Source organism: Anopheles funestus, chromosome 2RL, assembly GCF_943734845.2.
Source record: "Anopheles funestus chromosome 2RL, idAnoFuneDA-416_04, whole genome shotgun sequence".
Taxonomy (NCBI): domain Eukaryota; kingdom Metazoa; phylum Arthropoda; class Insecta; order Diptera; family Culicidae; genus Anopheles; species Anopheles funestus.
Window position 1 is genome coordinate 59,355,266 of NC_064598.1, and position 11,223 is coordinate 59,366,488.

General features: G+C 40.5%; 1 protein-coding gene across 2 annotated transcripts; it reads left to right on the forward strand.

The window, feature by feature from the left end:
* Positions 1–151: 151 nt before the first annotated feature.
* On the forward strand, positions 152–10,162 carry LOC125761578 (polycomb protein Sfmbt). 2 transcript variants are annotated; one of them, XM_049422812.1, is made up of 7 exons: positions 152–505; positions 1,478–1,638; positions 2,470–3,421; positions 3,922–5,232; positions 5,306–5,745; positions 5,828–6,131; positions 6,455–10,162. In XM_049422812.1, exons 1-7 carry the CDS (start codon positions 499–501, stop codon positions 7,468–7,470), a joined length of 4,191 nt encoding a protein of 1,396 aa, XP_049278769.1. In that variant the 5' UTR covers positions 152–498; the 3' UTR covers positions 7,471–10,162. The 2 variants fall into 2 exon arrangements, with proteins under 2 accessions (XP_049278769.1, XP_049278770.1); XM_049422813.1 differs by having other exon boundaries at positions 155–505; positions 6,494–10,162.
* Positions 10,163–11,223: the final 1,061 nt, after the last annotated feature.

Here is an 11,223-nt window from a genome sequence, read left to right on the forward strand (position 1 = left end):
GTAAACAATATGAAACATGAGCAAATGTGCTGAAGCACACATCGTGCGAATATTAAACAAATATACAAGGTTTCAATTGCTCAAATTATCGCATTTCGCAACCGAATTTATCTGTCGCTTGTCACTTTTGACATTGCGGTCATGGTGAGCAGTGCTGTCAGCGTATCTCATCCGCACGCAACGCGTATGTAACCACCTTCTCTATACACACTTAACTTCGCGCTTTCGAGTGAAAGATATTTTTTACCAGCGCGTTTTTGTATTTTTCTCCCTCTCGATACAAGCTGCAAGGTGCACGCACGAAAACAATAGCGCCAAACGTTGCGTAGGAAAAGATTAATCCATTCGGAGACAACTCGCACAGACGTAGCATTTACAGCGCTGCCGGATGAACAGATAGCCAAAACGGCTTGGGAAGCGAGAAATTCATACGGTGCTGCTGCTTCTCCGCCGAGACGAGAAAAACGCAAGCTCGATATGTCGTGCTAGTGTTCAAATATGAATGGTAAGTATGTTTTTCGGGCGGATAGAGTTGCGTAGAAGAAGTATGCTAGTGTTCCGGTACCTAAAACGATGAGATTATTGAACAGGAATAAACGGAAAAGCCTTCCGTTTCATTTAGCCAAACAGGAAGAAAGGAAGAAAGGAAGAAGGAACCGTATGACAGGCACGGTGTCGAAGTTTGTGTTGTGTTTGTGTGTCGTATGCGAGTGTGTGTGTGTACTGTGCACCGTTTCCTTTGCAAGCTTGCTAATGAGCATCCTTAAAATGTGTGTTTTTTTCTCTCTTTTTCCCAATAGTGAAGTGCGTTTAAATGGCTGGCCGTAAATCCGTAGCGGTAAGATAATGCATTGCTCTGATGCGTTTTGTATGCTTCGGGTTTCATTTACCTAGCGCCAGGATGGTGATCCAAACATTAGATTTTAGTTTAATTGTAAACGATAGGTTGAAATCATTGCTACATATTTACCATGCGCTTCACTTATTTGGATCAGTGTAATAATTTTCTTTGCAATACATTGTGAAAAGGAACTAATACATGTTTTTAAACATCTGATGCTCGTAGAAAGGAATCGTGCAATTATCGTCATACTTTAGAATGCAGCCGTGATGTGAGTGTGTGTATGTGTGTGGGTTTAACGCACGCATTTTGTTTGTGTATCTGCGGTTTAGCTAAGCAGTAATAATTTTTCTATTACAAGCTCAATAGCTGAACGATTTAGTTCTAGAAAATTTAGATCACAAGTGCTATTACATCCCACCTCGTTCCTGTTTTATTTTGATTACTTGCTCACTCCAGCCATGCACAATACATTTAAATGTACTACTGTCAACCAACACATGCATATACAAACGTACGCACACACACGCACACATACTCGTACGAACGAATGCTCATGCGGCATTCCCTGTGCAATGAAATATCGTATGTTTATTCGGTAACTAAACGTAATTTATCTTGTTTCTTTCTTTTTAGTTTTCAATCGAGCGTTGCCTAGTATGAATCCACAGGAGTTTGGTACTATGGTTTGGATGGGACAGCTTGCATCACCGCTTGATGAGAATTTAACAAATTACTACGGACCACCGCCGGTTTCAAGCGTCATGGAAGATATCACACAACAGACCCAAACTATGGTAGGCAATAGCAATGATTTTAATATACATGTCCTTCCCCTTCAACGAGATATGTTTATATGTGTTTCAAGTATGCTTAATATTCCTGCTTTCTAATGCAGAACACACAGTGATAACAGTTCCATTTATGCTACCAAGAAGAAGAATTGTTTTCTGTTTAAGCAAACATAAACAAAACAAAACACTCGTTTGCATTACAACATTATTTTTTTCACACAGCCATCACAAACAGCTATCTAGTGCTTCAGTTGCTGTATTATGTTTTAGTTTGTTCATCTTGTCTAATTTCCATTTCTTTTTTCTTCTATTTTCCCCTTTTTATGCTTGTTTGGTTTTGTCTTACGATTATGTTACACACACACAATGGATCTGATGCACACCACCCGCGCCATCCTTCATCATTGTAATTGTTGTCACCGTTGAATCGAAAATGTCTCCTGAACAAATGAAATTGGTATAAACTGTACCTGCATTCGTATTGCGAATATAAAAACACTCGTGACCTCCCGTGCTTTCAATCGATGCTGGACGTAATGTTGAACTACGATCGAAACTGTGGCCTTAAAATCTCTTTTCCACCTTAACGTCACTAAAAACACAATAATATTACCGTGCAATGTTTATGTTTTACATCCATCAACTTATGCGTGTGCATTCTGGTGTTAATAATTGTTGACGTTAATCATTGTTAATTAATCTATGTATGCATGTGTGTATACACACGAATGCGTGTCGCATTGCTGGATGTTGTTGGGCGTAACGAAACGTCTTAATTTGGACGGCCGAAACTTTAACCATCATTGGATCTGGCTCTTTGTTGGTAACGAGCAGGACATGAATCCAGCTGCCATTAGTTCGCTCATAAGCGAATACAGCGGACACTTGACGGCTATTCCCACACCGTCCGGAATGGCCGCAGTGCCGAATGCTGCCGAGGCCCTGGCACTGACTAATCCGGAATTGTTCAATATTCAGCAGCAGCAGCAGCAGCAGGCGCAACATCATCAGCAGCTACTGCAACAACAGCTTGCACTGAGTGGATATGGATTTTTGGATCAAACCGGTGCACTGGCCGCTGCAAACAACGTTCCAACGCATGGCAACACACCGGCAACAGCGGCAGGCATTGGACCACCAAACCTGGCCGCTGTTGGCATGCGTCTTATGGACGGGAGTGGGAAACTTGCAGTCAACAGCAGGGTACTGGCAGCGGCAGGTGCAGTAGCTGCAGCAGCATCATCGTCGGTCTCAGATGATGATGGAAATAACGAAGGATTGGAGGCTCCTGGAGAAGATGAAGATCATCCCACATTGCAAAATTACGAGCAGTATCAACAGATGATAAACAATGGGACAGGAAGCGATTACCTTTCCGTGTCCGGCCAGGACAATTTGCTTCCGTACAAGTTTATGAACGATCCACACTTGATGCAGCATCACTTCCTTGACTATGACGTCATGGCAGATGCTTCGAACAGCAACAGCAGTAACAGCAATAGCCAATGCAGTCCTGGCGCAACGGAAACAATGGACGTAGACCATCAGAGTGGTGTATCGAACCAAGCGGTTTCACGATTTCAACAGCAGCAGGCACGGCAACAAGAAGCCCTTAGCGGTGGAGTATCTTATCCTGCGACGCTCTATGGTGGCCCAATGCCTGTTGAACGATATCCGAGTAAAAAAATTAGACCAGTGAAGAGACCTGGCCTGGTACTAAAAACCCCCATAGCTTACAAAGGTGACATAGATCCGTCGGTGATTCCCATACAACGCGATGGCATGGGTAGGTTTTCTTAAGTTGTTATGTTTTTATTTGAAATAATTTGATATTTATTTGCCGCCATATCGGTTCGTTTCGCTATGAGTTCACTGTGTGCTGGTAGTACTAATTCGTTTTTTCTTACGTATAAAATAATTTTCTACCTACATTTACACATCATCCTACATTACACATCTGTGCACTTCATTACAAAATGCATATGGAAAGACAGCTGATTTAGTATAGTAACTATTACGAGTTGTATGAAGCTATCAAGATATGGAATGGAACGGAGTTGTGTGTGAAATGATGAAAGATCCTTTTAAAACTTGATTTATTAAAGAATATTTTATGGTTTCATTTGAAGACCTCCTTTTTACACACTAAATATACAGAGCACAGAAGTGTTTCTTTGTCGTGTAATGATCCCTAAGTTACTTAATTCACTCTCCCCTTGTTTGCACAGCGATCAGTGATAAGACGTTTTAATGCTTGACTTATCCTCTCTTGTTTTGTTTTTGTAGCTATCTGCGAAAAATGCGGTGCCATCGGAGTAAAACATTCGTTCTACACAAAGCAACGGAGGTTTTGTAGTTTGGCATGCGCCCGCTCATTCGAATCACTTCGTGTGTACAGTGCACCGTTCCGAACAGGATCTGGAAACAACAAAGTAAGTACGGCAAACGACGACAACAGCAGCAGACCACTAGCCACGTCCTCGACGAACGACAACACATCCTCCAGCATCGGGTTGTTGTCGACACCGCCCGATCAGTTAATAGATGATTCGAATTTGTCCACGGGGGACGAGGATAGCAAACGTGTGCCGTTACAGCAACTGCATCAGCATCAGGAACAAGTACAAACAATCGGCTATCGCTTCAAGATGTCCGGAACATCGCAAACTCAGCCGAACTCTGGGAGTGGCGGAGGTATCCATAGCAATAGCAATAGTCACGATGGTAGCAATAACGCCACCAATGGTATGTTTGGTGGTAAGATGATTGGAGGAACGGGCATGATACAGGAGCTATTGCCCCAGGAGGAAATTCCTCAGCTACCGAAGGGAAACCGTTTACCGTCCCCGTGTCCACAGGACGACCGTATCAACAGCATTCGTCGGAAACCTAACGAGTTTCACAACTCTTACGATTGGACGCAAGCGCTAGCGGAGCCAAAGTTTTACGCCGCACCGGTCACCTGTTTCAAGCACGCGCCCGGTTACGATATGTGGCCTAACGTAGTGATTGGGATGAAGGTGGAGGTGGAAAACACGGACTGTGATGTTCCGCAGGCCCTAATTGGAGGTATACCGCATAGCTTCTGGGTGGCGACAGTGTTGCGCATCTGTGGTTACAAGGCATTACTTCGCTACGAAGGCTTCGACGGGGATGCTTCGAAGGATTTCTGGGTTAATCTGTGCTCGGCCGAAGTTCACCCGGTGGGTTGGTGTGCTACACGCGGCAAACCACTGATTCCACCAAAGAGCATCGAGAAACCGTCCCCGGATTGGAAGGAATTTCTCGTGGCAAGGCTTTCGAATGCGCGCACCCTTCCCTCGACGTTCTACAATAAAATTAGTGATAGTTTTAAGTCTCGGTTTCGCGTTGGTTTGAATCTGGAAGTGGTGGATAAAAATCGTATCTCGCAAGTGAAACTAGCGACCATCAGTAAGATCATCGGCAAACGATTATACGTACGGTACTACGACAGCTTACCAGATGACTATGGTTTCTGGTGTCACGAGGACTCCCCACTGATACATCCCGTCGGTTGGGCAACGACGGTGGGACACAACTTAGCCGCGCCGGAGGAATACATGGACAGGATGAATGGTATTGTACTACGTTCGCTGTTACATTCAACACAGTCATGTGTGGTGTTAATGTTAATTGTCTTTCGTTGCAGCGGCAAGTGATCAAATTTTAGAACCACACGAAGACGACGCTACGATGGACCTGTTTAAGACCAACTTTCAGTTCGAAGAGTACTGCTACGATGGTAAGCAAACAGGGTTCGAGGAAAACATGAAGCTGGAAGCTGTCGATCCACTAAACCTTTCCTCGATCTGTGTTGCCACGGTCATGACGGTGCTGAAGTTTGGCTACATCATGGTACGCATCGATTCGTACGATCCGGACATTAATGGGGCAGATTGGTTTTGCTATCACGAAAAATCGCCTTGCATTTTTCCGGTCGGGTTCTGTGCAAAGAACAACATAACCCTGACGCCACCGAAAGGATACGATCATAGCACCTTTACCTGGGAACAATATCTGCTCGATACCAAGTGTAAACCGGCAACAGAGGATATCTTTCATCGAGACCAAATTCGGCAACGGTTTAAGGTAAGCATTGCTTCTCAATGACGAAGATGCCGCCCTTGTACGATGTACGAACCACGCTAATGTAATTGAAATGCTGTGATAGGTTGGAATGAAATTGGAATCTGCCGATCTAATGGACCCAAGACTGATCTGTGTTGCAACGATTGCACGGGTGGTTGGACGTTTGCTAAAGGTACACTTTGATGGTTGGGAAGATGAGTATGACCAGTGGCTGGATAGTGAAAGTCCCGATATCTACCCTATTGGATGGTGTGTGCTAGTGGGTCACAAATTGGAGGGTCCACGTATTCTGCCAAAGGTAGTGCCGACACAAAAAATTTCACCCAAAACGACCAAAAAAGGTAAAAGAAAGAAAAAGCTGAAACTGGAACCTCCACAAGATGATGGTGAGTTAAAAACGACAATGAAATCAAAATAGATGTTAAGAAAACACGTTTTGATTTTAGTGAGAATATTATGTTGATGTGGTGTAGAGTAGAGATGAGAGTAAATGGAGTTTTTAGTTAATCTTTTTGCTGGAAATTACAGACCACTCGAATAATCGCTTTGATCGCTGTAACGGTACGAACATGTAGTTAGTGTAAATAGTCGTACATAAATAGGTTAACATTATTTCCATTGTACATTCTTCAACAATATAACCATCATACACACGATTAACACATTTGAACTTTTCCTTTAATCGATCTCAACCATTTATCTCGTTCAGAAATAATGGGTTGTACACATTATATCGATAATTTTGCAGCCCAACCAGCGCCCACGACACGAACGGCGAGAATAAAAAAGGAACAAGAACACTTTGAGCAGCAGAAACTGTTGTCCGCAAATCCAGGACAATTCGACTACAGTTCTCTCAGTCACATGGTTACGACCGAACTGGGAGGTCAACTATCGCAACAGTATTCGAGTGACAGTGGCACCTCAATGCTAATGGGGAATCAACTGCAAATGCAACATAATCACCAACCTCCAGAGCTGGGTATTGCGTTGAGTGGTAGCGACATCACCAGTGCATCGACAGCTTTACACACATTCATCAAACACGAAACAAACCACGACACAACAGCATCGCTGCTCAGCGGAACGAGCTCACTCGGACCAATCTTCGATCACTCGTCTAGTGGTACCACTGGGCCAGCATCCGCCACAGCGGGCAATGCGATCGATACGGACGATGTAGATATGCGTACGGAGGACGAAGATGGTGAGTCTAGTTCCGCTACCGGTCTTCCGTCTACAGCACCGTCGTCGGAGATTGCAGACAACGAGATAGATAAGACGATACCTCGATTGATTCACCACGATTCAGCACACAGTGGCGGATCACCGGACTCGGCCGGTGGTGGTACAGCTGGTGGTCTTAGCAACTCGAACGGAAGTAACTCCGGTTTGGTCGGTGTCGGTGGCATACTGAACTCGTCTTCCACTTTCGGTATGACGGTTTCGAACAGTGGGCAAATCATGCCAGATAGCTGGGAAGTGAAGGACGTGGCTACCTTTCTTACAATCAACGATTGTGCCGTACATGCAGAACAGTTTGTGCAGAACGATATCGATGGCAAACGTTTGCTGGATCTCAGCAAGGACGATATTATTACGTTGCTTAATCTGAAGGTAGGCCCGGCACTCAAAATTTTCGATCTCATTCAGCAACTAAAGTGTAAAATCGATCCGACCAAATTGCGCCACCTTTCTAAAGGGACCGGTAAAAAGTTTCTTTAGTAGCTATCATTTTGCAGGGTGCAGCTTTCTAAAGAAACAACTCAGAACGGACAGTTTTGTGATGTGGAGTTTACCATATTCAGGTTTTTTTTCCATTGTATTTTTTCTTAGCCTAATTTTTTCGCCTTTGGCCTAGCACGTGTCACTGGAAATAGTACTACATGCGCGCAGCTAACTAGTACGAGCTGTTTTCAATAGTCACTTTTTTAATGTGCAATCCAAAGTATCTCCTTTTTCTTACCGATCCATACGCTGGTCTTCTTTAAATATGAACTTTGCTATATTAACAGAATTACACATGTAGAAATTTGATTTCAGTTTTGAGTCAGTAATCATATCAATGTAATAGTTAAAATTACATGATTATGCTAAATTTTTAATGGGAAGTATGAAACTTTAACATTGGGGTTTCATCGCAATACGAAACCATTTCTCCGTAATTTGAGGGAGACATTTCGGTTAGAGTAATATATATTTTGTTTTGGAAAATTTGTTGAAACAGTTACAAAGATTCAACACAAAACAAGGCAATAATTTTTCAAAATGTTGCAGCAAACATTACACTGTTGGTACCCTAACATTTCTATCTACCTTTTTTGTCTAACAACACACAGTTTTTGTACCAGGATGTGTTAATCCTATTCCTTTGAAATACACAGATTTTTTTTTCAACCTGGATTATGAAGTTCATTTTATAACCTACCAACAATAAATATTAGCAATTTTTTAACGTCAAAGCATCATATTATTCCTATTTAGGGTCACTTTTTTACGGACTTGATGAAATTGATTTACAAGGCAGGCCCCAGTTTCATGAATACATGTTGTGTTAACTTATCCGTTTAGGGATATGATATTCGTTTAAAGGAAGCATATAGAATGAAAATAAAATGTAAAGCTAAGGAATGCACGACCAGTTTCACAACTTTGAATGGCAAAATCAGAAGAAGAAAAATTACAAATCATATTATCAGTAGGGTACAAGAAACACGTACAATAGAGCATACCATAATGAAAACACATATGTTAACACGACTGGAACACACGAATCAGGGATTAATATCCAGTAAAGCAGCAGCATAAAAACACAGTGATCAAGACTTTTTAAAAAATAAATCTGTCATCCACCAGAAGGGTATTGCACAACCCGTCTAGTAAAATTTATGAATATTTCAGCATAAGCCTAACAACACTTTGATACAACAACAAAACTGATCTTGATAGATACAGCGCAGAAAATAACAAATTTGATTATTTAATGTTCACAACTCTTTTGTACAATAATTGCTTTGTTGTTTTAAGGAATTTATTTCTAGTAAAATACTGGAACATAGCACGAAAATATTAAACTAAAAATTAAATAGTGAAATACACCATCGTTTCCGATTACTTTGAACGTTCGATATATATACTAATAAGTAAAAAATCTATCCCGGCCATAGAAGGATCGGTCTATGCGAGACAGTTTGGTTTTGGTATCAAAAAAAACAAGTCCGATTTTTGATCGAATTCTACGCTTACTTTTGTTTACTCATTTTATACCTTGTTCGTCAGGGTATTGACAAAGTATTGAGGGTCAAATAGCATGATGGATAGTGCAACACTCCAAAACGCCTTGTTTGAACTACAATCATGACAGAGCAGATTCATACACTGAGCTTTTCATTATTAGACGATTATGGGTACTACTTAAAAAAACAAAAAAATGATTATTTGTACTACCGTTAAGAAACAGAGTAATCCTTTCCACAATTGGGTATTTGATCATTGCGACAAATGCAAATGACAAACACCCAGCAATATTATTGGTCATTTGTTTGATTGGCCCATGGCGAAAGGCACTTTCTAAATTTCGTTGGATACTCCTTTTATCGAATTGCAGTCAAAAACATGAGTTCAACATGAGTTACGCAGAATACTAAATTATTAGTTAATGCAACGAAAGTTTCACAATGGCATTATTATAAGATTGCGCTACATGTTTCTGTATTACGTCACATCAGACTTTTCCTTCCAAACTAAAGCAAAACAGCTAAAGCAGAAGAAAAACGTAACAAATCAAAACGCTTCAAACTCTACCAAATGTCAGGTTTAGTCTTCATAATAATTTTCACATCATAAGCTGGATAGAAAACTGCACAGAGAAATACGGTTGTTTATCGGCTTATCGGAATGACTGCTACTGCGCTTCTTCATTATGTGGATAGTTGACAAAAGAGTGTTGCCGCAAACAAATGGAGCATGTTAGTAGATTAAAGCGTAATTTGCGTTCATTCTAGAGCATAAAGCTACCTTTTGTTCGAATACATACTGTAAAAAGCGATATCATTTTAAGAACGGTTGCCCTGGTTAAGTTGTCGCCAGACCAAAATGTCTGAAGTAGATATTATAATTCGTGAACGTACTGCAGTTGTGGATGCTGGTAAATGCGATAATGCAGTGAATCTGAGTGAATGGAATTTAAAGTTAAGCGTTGATACAAAAGAAAAGCAAAATTGTACAGTTTATATTAGAGAGCGTAAGTCAATAGGATGAACAGTACACAGCACGTATGAGTTTAGAGTATGTATAACACGTTAAGATGAGATAATTCCAATCAACCGGATACGCGGGAATTTGGAGTTTGTGCGTGGAAAACGCATAACCGAGTAATTATTTTATTAAAAAATATATCTACACACAAAGATAGTAATGTGTTGTTTGCATTTCAAATTTGTAACCGAAACTGTAGTATAAGCTGTTTATGATTTTTATTGTTATTTTAAATCCACTGATCTTTCGTGTGTTCCATTTGGAACGGTATTGGAGTCACGAATAAGCAGAGATTTTTATACAGATTTCTGGAAAGTGTTTAGTAATGTCATACCAATTACTTAAAGGGAAAACTATTTGATTGACCCCCTACTACTACTAATACTAATTAATTAATTAACTAATACTACTTATTGATCGGAGCTATCGTACCAAAGTGCAACATAAACGGACTACACGATGGTAATTATTTAGTTCTACAAAAATAGACAACTTTTCTTTGTTGTGTTCAACGGGTAATAGAATCTTCTGTCTTCTTTTCACCATAGCTTTTAGTGATCATATTTTGAATTTTTATATAGCATTTCATCATATATCTCAATGCGTGATAGCAGTATTTCATACGAAAGAAACGAAGGAAAAGGTATAAGGGAAAACACGTAATCAACTCAAGAATTTGCGTATGCTATGTAATGTAAAATATTTGCATGGCAATACAATGTTTAATGAACATATAATATGTATGAAGAGCGACGGTATCCACGTGTTTCATATTTTTTAGTACTTCACAGTGATTAATCAACGGTCGATTTGAGTTTGGTCGAAATTAAGTTGCTTGGGTAGTTTTTCGTTAAAGGCAGGGGTGGTAAATCAAAACAAGTTTTACACAGGTGCTTCATTTGAAATTTATATTTTTTTGGCTACAGAGTTTGAATTGATTTTCATCCTAGCTTAATCGTATTTTTGTAATAATCGAACTAAATCCGTGAAAACGTTTGCCATATTTCAAGTTTTTCCAATTTGTATGGTAGTAGTAGTTGATTTGGACTTACCAGAGAAAAGGTAATTCATTGCAATGAAATTCCTTGCAATAAAGGTCTGTTGAATTTAAACGGGTTATTTGGTAAGGAGCTTTTCCAAAATGATCCATGTTATATTGTCTGCAAAACTTCAACAGATTTCGTGAAACCATGACCGTAATACGACTTCGTGAGATTATCT

Excerpts from the sequence above, each read along its gene's own strand:
- LOC125761578 (XM_049422812.1), top strand. Across the intron at positions 5,233-5,305 it reads ATACATGGACAGGATGAATG|CGGCAAGTGATCAAATTTTA; the intron begins GTATTGTACTAC and ends CTTTCGTTGCAG. Across the intron at positions 5,746-5,827 it reads AAATTCGGCAACGGTTTAAG|GTTGGAATGAAATTGGAATC; the intron begins GTAAGCATTGCT and ends ATGCTGTGATAG.